Genomic DNA, 16,708 nt, shown 5'->3' with positions numbered 1-16,708 from the left:
GTTTTCAATTTTCCATAATAAACACTAGCCTGGTCAAATAAGTGAGGCCCTGTCAAAAATAAAATGGGGGCCTGGGATTGTAGCTCAGTGGTAGAGTGCTTATCGGGCACTGAGTTCAAATCTCAGCACCACATATAAATAAATAAATATCCATCAACAGTTAAAAATATATATGTTTTTAAAAAATGAGATGGTATGGACATAGCTCAAGTGTCAGAGTACTTGCTTAGCATGTGCAAAGCCCTGGGTTCAATCCCTAATATGGCAAAACAATGAAAATAATAATAAAATCTTTTAACAAAACTAACAAGTTTTTGTGAGACTTTTTGTTTTGTTTCATTTGGTACTGGAATTTGAACTCAGGGGTACTTTACTGCTGAGCTACATCCCTAGCCCTATTTGTTTTATTTTAGATAAAGTAGCCAAGGCTGGCCTTGAACCTGTGATCCTTCTGCCTTCTGAGTCGCTGGGATAACAGGTGTGTGGCACCATGTCCAATTCCACAACTAACAGTTTTTGAAAGGCTGAAGTAAAACTATAAATTAATATGAAATGTAGTTCAAGACTGGGAAAAGTAACAGAGATAACACAATCTTTATTTTTTCAATCTGAATCAGCTATTTGAATTTATTTGTGTAAATGATATAACATATAAAGGCACATCATTTTACTAATTTTAAAAGCACAGAATGCACCATGAACTAATCTGGCTACCACCATGAACTTCTAGACTAACATAAAATGACTGCAGATGTCTTAAGTGGAAGTCAATGAGCAAGTTCTATAGCCTGGATCATTCCAGTAAACATTACTTCAATGAATGTATGTGTGAGGGCTTAGAAGTAGGTTCCCTTTTTCTCCCAAACAGTATAAAAACCCTCATTTAGGGGCTGGGGGTAGAGCTCTCGCCTACCATGTGTGAGGCACTAGGTTTGATCCTCATAAAATAAATAAAGGTATATTGTGTCCAACTACTTATATATATAAAAACCCTCATTAAAAAAAAAATCATGAGGCTGGAGATAGAGATCAATGGTAAAGCACCTGCTTAGCATGCACAAAGCCCTGGGTAGATCCCAGCACCAAAAATAAAAAAGTAAAATAAAGGGCTTGGGGGATAACTTAGCAGAAGAGTACTTCCCTAGTATATGCAAGGACTTGGGTTCAATCTCAAAAAAACAAAAAAAACAACCTAGAACTTTTTTTAAAAATCTGAAACTGGACATGGTGGTGCAGGCCTGTAGTCCCACCTAGATGGGAGGCTAAGGCAGGAGGATCACTTGAGCCTGGGAGTTCAAGATCAGCCAAGTCAACATAGCAAGACCATGACTTAAAAAATAAGAAATCTGAAACCTGGGGCTGGGATTGTGGCTCAGGGGTAGAGCACTCACCTAGCATACATGAGGCACTGGGTTTGATTCTCAGTACCACATACAAATAAATAATTTTTTAAAAAAAATTCTGAAACATAGGACCACATACAGATAGTATACAGATTATCACAACTATCTGGGATTCAGGCCATTTAGGGGGCCAAATATTTATTCATTATATTCATTTGGATAAGGAAAATCATCTTTATGTGAAAATTGCCATCTTTCAGTATTATGTGGAAGATAAGTAGTATTTAATGTTTCCTTAAAAAAAAAATCACCAAATCCATGGGCTTCTGGGTATTGAGTAATCCCAATTAATCCTCCAGGCTGAATAATGCCTGATCTTTTACTAGTAAATAAATAACTTCCACTATAAGTCGTAAAACATTCTGTGACAGTAGTTTTGCTGTAGTTGTGAATGGTGATATTTGTGACAAGCTGTCTAAATAAACCAAGTGTGCCTTTTACCTCTTCCCTCAATGCGTACTGCTCAATGAGCTTCTTCAGCTTCTCTCCCAGTTCGATGTTCTCCTGGCGGAGTTTGGCATTGTGTATGTCATGTTGTTCCAGCTGGGCCTGGATTTCATTTAAAGTAATCTGGAAATGTGCCGTTGCTTCTTTACGTCGTTCTTCTTCCTCTCGTGCCTGCTGCATATTTTCCTCCTTAGTATTCAAAATAATTTCTGTTAATAGACCTATAGATAAAATACTCACAAAAAGCTGCTGATGGGGCTTAATTTTTGCTTCTCTGAAATGTTGCTTCTGAGCTACAAGTCCACCCCCTTACTTATGACCAGAAGATTCTCATTTAAAAGCAAGATACACTGGGAACAGTGGAGCATGCCTGAAATCCCAGCAGCTTGAGAGGCTGAGGCAGGAGGATCACAAGTTCAAAACCAGCCTCAGCAACTTAGCAAAGCCCTAAAGCAACTTAGTGAGACCCTGTCTCTAAATAAAATGTAAAAAAGGGCTGGGGACGTGGCTCAGTGGTTAAGCACCCTGGGTTCTAAATCCCCAGTACCCCCCACCCATAAAAACAGGGCAAGATAATTTCACAAAGTAAATGGTAACATGAGATTCAAATCTGTCCTGTTATAAGTACAATATAACATCAAAAATCCACTGTGACAAAATATAAGAGAGGAGCTTCTCCTGCCTCACTGGGTATTTAGGGCATCATCTTACATCAACCTGGAGATAAGACCTCCTCTTGTAGCTTACTCACTGGGTCACACATTCTACTTCTGGAGGAGTTAAAAGGACAAATGGAATCCTTATTTTTAAAAGATTACTTATTGGGCTGGGGATGTGGCTTAAGAAGTAGCCTGGCATACGCGGGGTGCTGGGTTCAATCCTCAGCACCACATAAAAATAAAATAAAGATGCTGTGTCCACCAAAAACTAAAGAACAAATATTAAAAAACTCAAAAAAAGATAACTTATTGGGCTGGAGACAGGGCTCAGTGGTAGAGTGTTCAATCTCAACCATCAGCAAAAAAAAAAAAAAGAGAGAGAGAGAGAGAGAAATGTGAAGAGAAAGCCTAAAGAATGGAAAAAACATCTTTGCCAGGACTCTTCTAAGAACATATAAAGAACTCAAGTTGAGTGTGGTAGCTTAGGAGGCAGGAGGATCACAAGTTTGAGCCCACCATCAGCAACTAAGCAAGACCCTGTCTCAAAAAGGCGGGGGGTGGGGGTATATAGCTCAATGGTAAAGCATCCCTGGATTCAATCCCCACTACTCCACCTACACAAAAGTTAAAGCAAATAAAAAAAAGCCCAATCAATAAATGGGCAAATGAACTGAATCAACATTTCTCAAAAGAAATTCAAATGGCCAACAAATAAATGAAAAATGTTTGATCTCTTTACGAATGAGGGAAATGCAAACAAAACTACACTAAGGTTTAATCTCACACCAGTAGAATGACAATCAATAAGAATACAAATAGTCGCCAGGTGCGGTGGTCTATACCTGTAATTCCAGCAGCTAGGGATGCTGAAGCAGGAGGATCACAAGTTCACAGCCAGCTTCAGCAACTTAGCAAGGCCCTAAGCAACTTAGTGAGACCCTGTTCCAATGTAAAAATATAAAATATAAAAAGGGCTCAGGGTGTGGTTCAGTAGTTTAGTGCCCCTGGGTTCAATGTCTGGTAACCTCTCCCCAAAAATAATACAAATAAATGCTGGTGAAGATGCAAGGGAAAAGAACATTTATACACTGCTGGTGAATTATAAATTAGTATAAATTATAATATATATGGACTATAACCAGTATGGATGTTCCTCAAAATACTAGGCATGGTGTCATCATATGACCCAATTATACCACTCCTCAGTATTTACCCTAAATCTGAATTAAAGTCAGCATACTATAGCATTACATGCATCCTGTGTTTACAGCAGCACAATTTATAATAGCTAAATTATGGAACCAAACTAGGTGCCCATCAACAGAAGACTGAATAAAGAAAATGTAGTACATATACACAGCTATAAAGAATGAAATGATGTTATTTGCAGGAAAATGGATGAAAGCAGAGAATATTATGCTAAGTGAGATTAGCCAGACTCAGAAAGCCAAGAGTTATAACTTTGTGTGTGAAAGCTAGCGAGAAAAAAGAAAATGGACCTCATCAAAACAGAAAAGAGACTAGTAGATGAGAAGAAGGGGATCTGGGGAAGGAGGAGGGGAGAGGAGAGGGGTAAGAAGGAATGAAATAGACCAAACTGTAAACTGTACATGTATAAATACATCACAATGAATCCTGTTATTATGTAAAACTATAATGAACACAAAAAATTAAAAATAAAGACTACTTTAGAACTGGGGTTATGGTTCAGAGGTAGAGCACTTATCTATCATGCCCAAGGCCCTGGGTTCAATCCCTCACACTGCAAAAAATAAAATAAATAATAGCTTACTTTCAACTCTTGGTAGGATACAAGTGTCAAAAGACCTTTACATGCCTAAACAGTTACCAAAATGCTTTTGTTCTTTTTGTACTGGAGACTAAGCCCAGCGACCCTCTACCACTGAGCCACAGCCCCCATTTTAACTTTATTTTGAGACAAGGTCTTGCTAAGTTGCTGAGGCTGACCCCAACTCACCATTCTCCTGCTTCAGCCTCCCAGGTCACTGAGATAACAGGCAAACACCACCGTGCCCAGCTTCAAAATGATATGTTGTAGAGAAAAAGATTCCACTTATCTTAATTAAGATCTAAATCCAGGCGTTTGAAAGCAAAGAAGAAATCAATGGCTCCCACATCAGAAGATCTTCTTTTTTTTTGGTACTGAGGATTGAACCCAGGGGCACTTAACCACTGAGCCACATCCCCAGCCCTTTTTTGTATTTTATTTAGAGACAGGGTCTCTTGAGTTGTTTAGGGCCTTGAGAAGTTGCTGAGGCTGGCTTTGACCTTGGGATCCTCCTGCCTCAGACTCCCAAGCCACTGGGATTACAGGCGTGCGCCAAGGCCCCCAGTGGAAAGTCCATTTTTTGTGTGCTCCTATTCCTAGGGCCTTGGGGAGCTGCTGCAAGAAGGGGTATTTGACTGACCTCACACATGGCATCAGTCCAAGCAAAGCAAAAGGAAGGTAGTATTTCTATCTCCAAGCAGAAACCTGGACTTATTTCAAATAGGTACAATGTGATTATAAAACCAGCAGAGTTAAGTCCCTCCTGAAAGACAGGAAAATGAACCAACTAACCTTTAAGGTCTTATTGTGACGCTGAAGTTCCCTGCAAAGAGACTCCAGTTTGCTTCTTGCCAAGATAGCCTTGCTGTGTTCACTCTGCAAGTGAACTTTCTCTTTCACGATCTGAGCTTGCTTCTTCTGCAGAATCTTCATTTGCTTCTGAACATTCCTGCTTTCCTCCAGCTAAAATTAACAAAGACTTGATGTTTAGGAAGTACAGCAAAAACCTTACCATTATGGCTTGGAGAATCATAGTGAGGGCTTTGTACTCTTCAAAAAGCCACATACGGGGGGCTGGGGATGGAGCTCAGCTGTAGAGCACCTGCCCAACGTGTGAAGCCCTAGGTTAGATCCCCAGTAATCCCCCACCCCAAAATGTCACAAACTGTAGTATAGTTATCTTATTTAAATTGTTTCATGCCACACAACATTCCCAGCCTCATTTTTTTTCCAATTGCAATGGGAATTTAGATTGGTCAGAAAAAATGATCTTAATCTTTTTTGTGGGGGAGGAGGACATTAGATATACTTAATTTTTACAATGACATTTTATTATCCTGTTCCGCTTTATTATCTAAGCTTTATAAAAGAATTACCTGAGCTGTCAGAGATATTAAATTGCCCCAAATTCTACCAGGCACAGTGGCACATACCTGTAATACCAGCAACTCTATAGAGGCTGAGGCAGGAGGACTGCAAGTCTTTTTTAAAAATTTTATTTCAGGGCAGGTAAGTTGGCCAGGCTGGCTTGGAACTTGCAATGTTTCTGCCTTAACCTCCTGAGTACCCGGAATGACAGATGTGCAGCACCACACCAAGTTATCTCTTTATTCTTTTATTTTTTTTTTAAAGCTGATGTTTTAGGAACCAACACTGAGTTATTCTTCTAAAAGAATACCCACAGACTATTGTACTGAAATGATCATCAGAATTTAGAACTCGATAAAAGTAGCACTCTATGAGCAAGAAGAATTGCTGCAATTTTAGATTTGAGGCAAATGAATCTATTTCAAGGTTAAATCAACACTAGCAGATAAGATGGCAGCCTCACTGACCTTTCTGTACAGCTTTTACTGAAGAAGGAAATGATGCTGAGTCACAATTTCAAGGGCAAGAGTGCCATCTTGTGGTCTATCAAAACATCTAGCATCTTCACTTTTGGATTTTAAAAACAACTTTGCTGAAATTTCTGTAGGAAAATCACTGCTCTTGAATAATAAAGGTGAAAAGTCATCTTCCCATGGACTGTGAGTGGCAGTGCTGGTTCAGCTCACAGTGCCTACAACGGCCCCTGGGTATGTAGCTCCCCAGCCCACCCTGAAAATGACACCCCAATCCTAAATACTATGTCATATTCCTTTGCTTCCTTTTTTTGTGGGGGGGATACTGGGGATTGAACTTAGGGGTACTCGACCACTGAGCCACATCCCCAGTCCTTTTTTTGTATGTTATTTAGAGACAGGGTCTCACTGAGTTGCTTAGCACCTCAAAATTGCTGAGGGTGTCTTTGAACTCACGATTCTCCTGTCTCAACCTCCCAAGCCACTGGGATTTACAGGCATGTGCCACAGCGCCGAGCTCCTTTGCTTCCCTTTTTAATGTTATTTCATTTTTATCATATATACTACTAAAAAATATCTTTTTGGTTTTAGTTGTTTTGACTTTGTGGTGACTAGTAGAACTGAGGAACTGAATTTTATCATTCTTAATTTGTATTAAAGTTAAGTAGTCACACATGGCCAATGGTGACTGCCTTAGCACATGTCTCAACTACTTCTAAAACAGGTCCATATTGTTGGCATGTAGCTATAGACAGGGAATTAGCAAATTTTTTTACAAAGGGCCACAAAGCAAATATTTAAGGCAGGCCATATATTAAATACTTTTAAAATGCAAAATCAAGCCAGGCATAGTGGTGCACACCTATAATCCCAGTGGCCTGGGAGGCTAAGACAGGAAGATTGCAAGTTCAAAGCCAGCCTCAGCAATTTAGCAAGGCCCTAAGCAATTCAGCAAAACCCTATCTCAAAACATAAAACCAGATGGGGATGTAGTTCAGTGATGGTTCAACACCCCTGGGTTCAACCCCCGATATCCCCCGCAAAATGTAAAACCATTCTTAACTTGTGGGTAGTGTAAAAACAGGCTTTGGGCTGGATTTGGCCCACAGGTTGTAAAATCTCCACTTTTAGCTCATGGAAGAGCTCTTCCTAGAATGCACAAGGCCCTAGGTTCAATCCCCAGCACCACCACACACATACACACAAAAAGCCACCCGTCTCCCACCAGCACACACTTCATTACTTCATCGATTCTTCCTCTAATCAATGGGCATTAGTACTGTATTCAGGTTTCGTTATCAGTCACAGCAGCATGGACGCTCTCAGATGTGTTTCCTCATATACATATGCAGGAATTTCTTTTGGGTGCAAAACGAAAAGCAGGGTTGCTAGGCAATGATTTCTAAATGTTCAGTTTTACATGACATCACCAAATTATTTTCCAGAACGGCTGGCAAATTTATATTCCCCCAAGCAATATGTAAGATATCATGCAGATCTCTACATCCTATCCAAATCATAGTACCATCAGATTTTTAATTTATGCCACTACAATAGACATAAACTGGCATCTCATTGTGATCTTGATTTGCATCTTCCTGATCACTATAGAAGGTAAAACATTTCTTCATGTTTATGTGACTTTAAGTTATCTATGCATCTTTGTTTTTCCACTTTTATAAAATGCCTCTTTCATATCATCTGGGTTATTTGTGACTTTAATATTCATTTGTAGGTATCGTTTTGGGTATTCTTGATACTAAGTCTTCTGCTGGTATTATATTTATTGGAGATATGTTATCCTCACTTTGGAACTTCTTTGTTAAGTGTCTTCTGATGAGAAGTCTTAATTTCAATAAAGCCAATTTGTGCAATCTTTTCTCTGACAGTACTTTCCATGTAGTGAGGAATCATTTCTTTACCTAAGACTGGGAAAATATTTACCTACTAATAAATCTAAATAATATCTAAAATTTTAAAACCTTACTTTTAACATTTAAAATTGGAAATTGTAATATAGTACATAAGGAACCACTTTCATTTCCCCATAAGGATAATGCCTTTTAAATTTCCATTAACATCATAAGGATCCCAGCTACTCAGGGGGCTAAGGAAGGAAGATCACAAGTTCAAAGACACCCTCAGCAATTTAGTGAGACCCGTCTTGAAATTAAAAAGGGTTGGTTTAACCCCTACTACTGTCAATAAACAAAACAAAACAAACAAAAGCCAGTTAGGGATGACAAGATTCCCCCAAAATGCATCTGCTGATCCCATGAAATGCTCTCCAAAATCCCAAATGGAAGATCACCTGAGCCCAGGAATTCAAAACAAGCCCCAGTCACAGAGCAATACACCATCAGGAAAAAAAAATCCTCCAATGGAACTACTAAGATGAATTCAAAATTTACAGAGAGTAAAGGGCCAAGAATAGCCAAAATACTCTGACTAAAAGAGTAACAAAATGATATACCTACCCAATTTCATTTATTATTACACTATATTAATCTATATAAACTGTTGAATATAAAAGAATAGCATTACCAAGTACTTAGGGATCAAGTTAATGGTATCCACACTTAAAAGCAAAATAATGAGATTTCTGGAGCCCATGAAATCTGGTGAACATGGTTGGCCACCAGGTCCCCCCAATGGACTATCCCAATTATAGAGCAAAAACTCCATTTTAGCTTCTCCACAGAACAATTCTATGCACCAGTGTAATGAGCAGTGATGATACAAGATGACTCCATCACCAAAGGACAGGAATAGTCATGGCAAATGGGAAACTGTTGGAATAATCCTTGAGAAAAGGCTAATCCCTTAAGTGGTTTCACTACTATATAACGTTTACACTCTACCTTTTAAATGAAGTGTTTTAAAAAATAAAGCTTTAGAGTTTTTCTGAAAATGGCACATATTCATCTTTCATACGTTCAGCACAAACTTACGAGAAAAAGAGATTACTCACTAAGCAAGTCTTCAATGTGCCACATCCTAAAATGAATGCAGCAATAAATACTAGTGCTTAACAATAACCACATGTGCACAAATGATGACAACAGCCGAGCCGTTGGTGCATGCCTGTAATCTTACTGGCTTAGGAGGCTGAGGCATGAAGATCACAAGTTCAAAGCCAGCCTCAGTAAAAGCAAGGCACTAAGCAACTCAGTGAGACCCTGTCTCTAAATAAAATACAAAAAAGGGCTGGGGATGGAGCTCAGGGGTCTGAGTGACCCTGAGTTCAATCCTTGGTACCTGCCCCCCTCCCAAAAAAAAGGGGTGACAACAAAAGCCACACACAAAAACACCCTAGGACCAGGATCTTGCTAGTTAAGGTCTGGCAGCATCACGTCACCCTGGAGCTTGTTACAGTGCAGATTCTCAGGCCTGACCCAGACCTAGTGAATCAGAGTGTGTATTTTAATGAAAATCCCAATGATTTGTGTGCATTGAAGGTGGTAAGGCTATAGACATTTGTGTGCACTTGCAAAGAAATATCCCAGCCAAGCATGGTGGTGCATACCTGTAATCCCAGTGGCTCAGGAGGCTGAGGCAGGAGGATCATGAGTTCAAAGCCAGCCTCAGCAACTTATCAACTCAGAACTTGCCTCTAGTTAAAATATTTTTTTAAATGGCTGGGGGTGTGGCTCAGTGCTTAAGTGCCCCGGGGTTCAATCCCTCGTACTAAAAAGAAAAGAAATACCCTAGATGACTATCTGCTCTTTTTTTTCTCTGAATCCACTCATGGTTGTCTGCTACTCTCATGACACTGGGTCAAATAGCTACACTTCTATACTGCTTTTTCTGATTTTTATCCTTCTACCCATTTCTTTCTTTTGCCTTTTTTGTCTTTGTCTTTTTCTACCACTTCTTGCATGGTTCTTCTCATGTGAATGGTGATAATGGGGACTAGCTTCCACAGCAAATGGAAGCATTCCTTTCCTGAAGCCAGCAATCCACTACATTGTGTTTTCTGCCAACTTTGCAGGGTCACTTTCAATGATGCACAGGATTTCCTACTGCTCCAAATAGTAGAAGGTGCCAGACTACGGAATGTCAGCCAAGCAGAGTAGGCCTGGACCACTCTGTAAACTAAGGGAAAGGAAGTCATTCTTTGAGTAATCAATAAACAGAATTCATTTCTTTAAGTTGGAAGGGGGAATCTCATGAAAATTGAAGGGAGACCAGTAGAACAGAGTAAAGGGACCAGGCGAGGGAGGAAGGAAGGAAAGGGGAAATATTGGGGAATGATGTTGGCCAAATCATATCATCATATGGTATGCATGTATGAATATATAACAACAAATCCCACCCTTATGTACAACTGTTATGTGCCAATAAAAAATTAATTTATTTGAGCTGGTCATTGACAAAAAGTAATAATTTATAATATGGAATAGCTGCTAACAAGAGAAAGTACATAAAAATTTTTAATGATAATTCACCTAAATATTTCACAAAAGGCAACAATTTTACCATTTACATTCATTGTAAAAGTTTCCCACAACCCTTCTATCAAAGGACTCTATGCCTTTCCAATTCTTCAATTAAAATAGGATGGCAGGGTTTCCATGTTGAGACTGCTTTCACAATTCCAAAATGATATTAATGCTAATTAAAACAACTTAAATGCAGAACAAACTCTTTGATGAGGTTGATTTCTTTGGAAGATGGAAAAATGAAAGAGTGACACAGAGTAGATGCTAAATAAATTCCTTGAGATATTCCTGAGGCCATTTCATCTCAGAGATCATTTCATTTAACCCACAATTTCAATCCAAATGGTTATAGCCTTTGTCTCTAGAATTCCCTTAGTAAAAGTTAAATACAGGAACCACTATACCCCCAACTTCAACACAGCAATAAAAAGGCTGACTTAGAACTCTAAAACCGAACTTTAAAAAATCTATGCCAGCTGGGTATGGTGACATAGATAGGCCTGTAGTCCCAGTTCTGTGGGAAGCTGAGGCAAAACAATCACTTAAGCCCAGGAATTTGAGACCAGCCTAGGAAACAGTAATGAGACCCCCCCCATCTCAACACAAACAAACAAACAAACCCCAGAAAATCTATGCCACAGCTCAGCACTATAATGTTCTCCATCTATTACCTGGCAAATTGAAATTAGGCAATCAATAAAAAGTCCCAAGAAATCCAATTCTCCCCTTCCATTTTAGAATAAAATATAATTTAAAGCTAAAGCAAAACTATAGTTTAAAAATCGATATTATAAAGGTATACATTTGCTGTATTTCATGTGGCCCTCACATCCTTGATTTAATACTCACAAGATCAGCATATTTCTTACAGAGAGCTGCCAGCTTCTCCTCTGGGGTTGAAAGTGTGTTTAGGGCTTGCATCAGTAATAAAACTTCTTTTCCTGATAATTAACAAGATAAGAAATAAGTCCCAGAAGAAGATGATGATTGAATCTAACCAGCTAATTCTACTAACACTTGCCATGTTTTCATATTGAAAATAAAGTAACATATCTACAACTGGAAATAAACTTAAGAAAATTATTCTGGGGACTAGGGGTGTGACTCAGTGGTTAAGCAATTGCCCAGCAAGCACGATACACTGGGTTTAAACCCTGGTACCAACAAAAAAAAAAAAAAAAAAAGAAAGAAAGAAAGAAAGAAAGAAAAGCTATTTTTAAATTCTGGTTTAGCAGGCTACCATCCACACCCCAAATTTCTTCACGCACTCATTAACACTGCTATTTCTAAGAACACTTGTTGAAAATTCCCTTGTCTACCATTGATTCCAAGTGAAGACAAAGGGCAAATTTCAAAGGGCACAGAATATTTTTAAAAGCTTCCTCCTAACCAAGTACAACTACAGAAACAAGTTCAAAGGGAGTTTCAGTTGGTACTATGCCTTGTCTATCCAAAATGTACACAATCACTGGTGACACATATTTTTTCCTGTGAGCAATTAAATAACTTATCTTCTAGTGATGTACTAAGCATATTCCTTGTGTTAGCCAAGGTCAGTACAAATAAAAGCACAAGATAGCTCTTCCCTTGGGACAAAGAGCTTAACAAGAGTATTTTAAGGACTTTGGCAGGGAGAAGCAGTTAGCTGAGACGGGAGGGGACAAATGGTGTCTCAGAAGAGATCAGGCATGTTCAGGGTAGCATGGACACAGAAAAATGGTGCTTCAAGATAAGTGATAACATTTTATTTCTCAAGCTGAGTAGTAGGTACCATTTTTATTTTTTTAATGTTTATTTTTACATGTAATATATTTCATTAAAACATATATCTTAGGGCCAGGGTTGTGGCTCATTGGTAGAGCGCTTTCCTAGCATGTATGAAGCACCAGGTTCAATCCCCGGCACCACATTAGAAAAATAAACAAAGTTTAAAAAAAATATATATGTATATATGTATGTATGTATATATCTTAAAATGACTTTGGTGCCATGCACAGTGGGGCACACCTATAATCCCAGCAATTCCTGAGGCTGAGGAAGGAGATTCGTAATAAGGCCAGCCTCAGCAATGTAGTGAGACCCTGTCTCCAAACAAAAAATGGGCTGGAGATATAGATCAGCAGTACACATTCATGGGTTCGATCCCCAGGACTGAGAAAGAAAGAACAAACTAACTTTGGCATTTAGTATGGGGGAAAAGCAGGCCGATTTCAAGAAAGAATACTTCTGGGCTGGGGTATACATCAGTGGTATAGCATTGAACCACCATGCAGAAGTCCAGGTTTAATCCTCAGCATCACAAAAAAATAAATAAATAAAGGGAAAGGAGGGGTTGGGGTTGGGGCTCAGAAGTAGAGTGCGGGAGGCGCTGGGTTCGATCCTCAGCACCACATAAAAATAAAATAAAGGTATTGTGTCTACTTACAACTAAAAAATAAATGTTAAAAAAAAAAAAATGAAAGGAAAAGGAAAAAAAGAATATTTTTCAGGCCAGGGCTGCTGGCAAGGGCTTATGATCCCAGCTAATCAGGAAGATGAGGTAGGAGGATTCCCTGAGCTCATTGAGGCAATAAAACATGACTATTGAGTATGATCAGAAATAATCATAATGTCACTTATACTATTATGAAGAATTGAAAATTCCATCTTTTTTAGATAAGTTGCATACCATAAAGTTCATTTTGTTTGTTTATTTATTTATTTTTAGAGATGAGATCTCTAAAGTTCCAGGCCAGCCTTGAACTCCCAGGCTTAAGCGATCCTCCTGCCTCAGCCTCCAGATTAGCTGGGACTATAGGCTCTTGCCACAGTGCCCAGATACAATTCACTTTTTAGGTGTACAATTTAGTATATTCACAAGGTTGTATAACCATCTCCACTATCTTAACTCCAGAACACTTTCATTACCCTAAAAAGAAACTTACACTTATTAGCAGTCACTCCTCATTCCTCTATCCTCCCCAGCTCTGGAAATCACAAATCTATTTCCCTGTCTCCATGGATTTGCCAATTCTGGACATTACATATAAAATGGAGTTACACAATAGTGGATTTTTTTGTGTGTCTGACTTACTTCACTTCACAAAATGTTTTTAAGTTCATTCGTGTAGTATGATGTATCAATGCTTCATTCATTTTTATGGCTGAGTAATATTCCATAATGCAGACAGACCACATTTTGTTTATCTGTTTATTATTGGATATTTATTTATTTATTTATTTATTTATTATTCCCACTTCTTGGCTGTTATGAATAATGCTCCTCTGAACATTTGTATAAAAGCTTGTATGCACGTTTTCAGTCCTCTTGGCTACATATCTAGATGCAGAATTGCTTGGTTATGATAACATTATCTGGAACTCTTACATGCTTTTACACATGTAATTAGGGCTATCAATTTAAGAAATTATGTCTTGTTTGTAAGGAATTAAAATTATTTTCATATTCCTGCCAGACAAAGTAGCACAAGCCTATAATCCAAGCAACTCGGGAGTCTGAGGTAGGAGGATTCCAAGTTCGAGGCAAGACTTAGCAACTTAGCAAGACCCTTTGAGACTCTGTCTCAAAATAAAAAAATAAAAAAGGACAAGGGATATAGGTCAGAGGTAAAGTACTCCTGGGTTCAAACAACAACAATAACTAAGGGACAACCAATAAGACTAAAATAAAATAGGTTTTCAAATTTCCTTCATGAGATTTAGCCTGTCATATTCTTGATCTAACCTGCAAGCTACATAGCAAAGGAGAGAAAATATACCCTGAAAGCTAGTCGACCCGCTTTCTGAACTACAGATAACATTATGTTGTCTCTTGAGTTTTGTTCCTTATCTTTAAAGAAACTGATCAAATAAATACATATTTTTGGTCAGACTACATTAAAGATGTAACAAGTCAAGTCAAATACCACTTTAGTCAAGGTGGCCCCTAATTTTTTCAAGAAAACTCTTTTTTGTTGTTGTTGTTGTTGTTGTAGATGGACACAATACCTTCATTTTATTTATTTATTTTTATGTGGTGCTGAGGATGGAACCCAGTGCCTCACATGTGCTATGCCAGCACTCTACCCCTGAGCTACAACTGCAGCCCCAAAAAGTGAACTCTTGATTTTTTTAAATATTTTTTTTAGTTGTAGTTGGACACAATACCTTTATTTATTTATTTTTATGTGGTGCTGAGGATCAAACTTGCTCGTGTTAGGTGAGTACCACAACCCCAGCCCGAACTCTTTGATTTTTTTTAGAGAGAAATAACTACGCTTCCCCTCTGCTATTTTTGCCTCCTAAACATAACTGCAGCAGACATGCAGACTGACCTCACCAGTAGGTATATTAGCTAAACACCTCCAAACAGGTCAAGTTCATGGCCACTGTGCTGCAGAAAATATGACTAAAATGAGCAGTATGTGAAAATGTGCAACCACTGAGCAGAGATTATTACCTAAGGTTTTTTCTTTGTTCCTGGTGCACTCTGAATCTTGCTGACCATCAGGGGGATCTGTTCGAGCTTCTCGTCCAGGAATTTCCTCTCTGGACTCCTGGGCACGGTAGGCTGAGCTCACCAAATTCCTGTTCTTTGTTATAAAATCACTGCTACCTTCATCCTCTTCCAGTGAATGCTTGTTACTTGTGCCACCACATTTGGAGTCTTGATGTTGAAGAATATCATTTGATTGAGAGTTACACAACATATCAGCTTTCACCCCTAGCCCACAAATTCCAGTTTCTTCCATTGTGCTAATTTCAAACTAGAGGAAAGTGGACGGAGGAAAAAAAAAAAGATGGAAAAAGTTAAATTAAATGCAATCCATATTTATAACCAATGACAGATACATCATAGCCTGACAGCGTTTTTTCTTAGTGGTTTGTAAAATCAAAGTAAATAAGCACTTTCTAAGTTTCACTGAGATAAATTACAAGTTAAAAAAGGTCAGTTGTGGTGATACACAACTGTTATCCCAGTGACTCAGGAGACTGAGGCAGAAGAATCACAAGTTCAAGGCCAACCTTAGCAACTTAATGAGACCCTCGGTAACATGGTGAGACTCTGCTTCAAAATAAAAAATAAAAAGGACTGGGCTAGGGTTGTGACTCAGTGCTAAGAGTGCTTGCCTAGAATGTGTGAGGCACTGGGTTTGATTCTCAGCACTGCATATAAATAAACAAACAAACAAACAAACAAACAAACAAATAAATAAATAAAGGTTCATCGGGCTGGGGTTGTAGCTCAGTGGTAGGGTGCTTGCCTTGCATGCGTGAAGCCCTGGGTTTAATCCTCAGCACCATATAAAAAAATAAAAATAAAGATATTGTGTCCATCTACAACTAAAATAAAAATATTTTTTAAAAAATTAAGGCTCGTCCATAACTAAAAAATATTTTTTTAAAAAAACAGGGCTGAGGATGTAGCTCAGTGGTTAAGAGTTCCTGGGCTCAATCCTGAATATAAAAAATATTTAAAAAGGGATGGGGGTGTATAGCTAAGTGATAAAGTGCATGTGTAGCATGTCTTGGTTTGGATCCCTGACACCAGATTAAATTAAACAAAATAATAAAGTTAAAACAAATCACACAACTAAGTTGTACCAAAAGAGGTTTAAAAAATACCATTTGGTTATAAATCTTTAGTTATTTCACTATAAAAAGTCATTTAAAAATAACCAGAACACCTTAACAGAAGTGAAATTGTCTCCAAGTCAATGAACATTAATTATTCTGGTCTTATCTTTAAGACAGGATGGCAGAGATAACTAGCTAACTATCCACCAAAAGTTAGCTCCTATACCATCCTCTGGAGCTGCCACTGTGGGACACATACCAGCCACTCACATTCTAGATGGGGCTCCCGTGTGAAGCTCTCACTGAGAGAATGTGAACAAAGGTAATGACTGTCACTTCTGCAACCAGACTTTCATTCTCAAAAGCACATGTTCTTTCTCTACCATCCCTCTTTCCCTTCTCTGGCTGAATGCAGGTCTCCAACATGGTACAGGATGGCAGAGCCAGAAAATGAAAGCAGCATGGACCCCTAAATCCCACACAGGAAAGTCAACCTCCCTGCAAAGAAAACCCACAACTGGACTAATAGGTAAACAAGTAATAAACTTCTCTCATGTTAAGCCATAGGAAA

General features: G+C 38.5%; 1 protein-coding gene across 2 annotated transcripts in view; it reads right to left on the bottom strand.

Annotated features, from left to right (window-relative positions):
* Window positions 1–16,708, bottom strand: part of Txlng (taxilin gamma) — a 52,605-nt gene that overhangs the window by 14,250 nt on the left and 21,647 nt on the right. Inside the window, exons 2-5 of one of the 2 annotated variants that reach the window (XM_077106554.1) lie at window positions 15,020–15,326; window positions 11,431–11,522; window positions 5,091–5,261; window positions 1,845–2,039 (exon numbers count right to left, since the gene is read on the bottom strand). In XM_077106554.1, the coding sequence (XP_076962669.1) occupies window positions 1,845–2,039; window positions 5,091–5,261; window positions 11,431–11,522; window positions 15,020–15,326 (765 nt within the window). The remainder of the gene's footprint in view (window positions 1–1,844; window positions 2,040–5,090; window positions 5,262–11,430; window positions 11,523–15,019; window positions 15,327–16,708) is intronic. The other variant, XM_077106555.1, reaches the window with a different exon arrangement.

Source organism: Callospermophilus lateralis, chromosome X, assembly GCF_048772815.1.
Source record: "Callospermophilus lateralis isolate mCalLat2 chromosome X, mCalLat2.hap1, whole genome shotgun sequence".
Lineage (NCBI taxonomy): Eukaryota > Metazoa > Chordata > Mammalia > Rodentia > Sciuridae > Callospermophilus > Callospermophilus lateralis.
The sequence above is the reverse complement of the archived record's forward strand: the minus strand, read 5'-3'. Positions and strand labels throughout refer to the sequence as shown.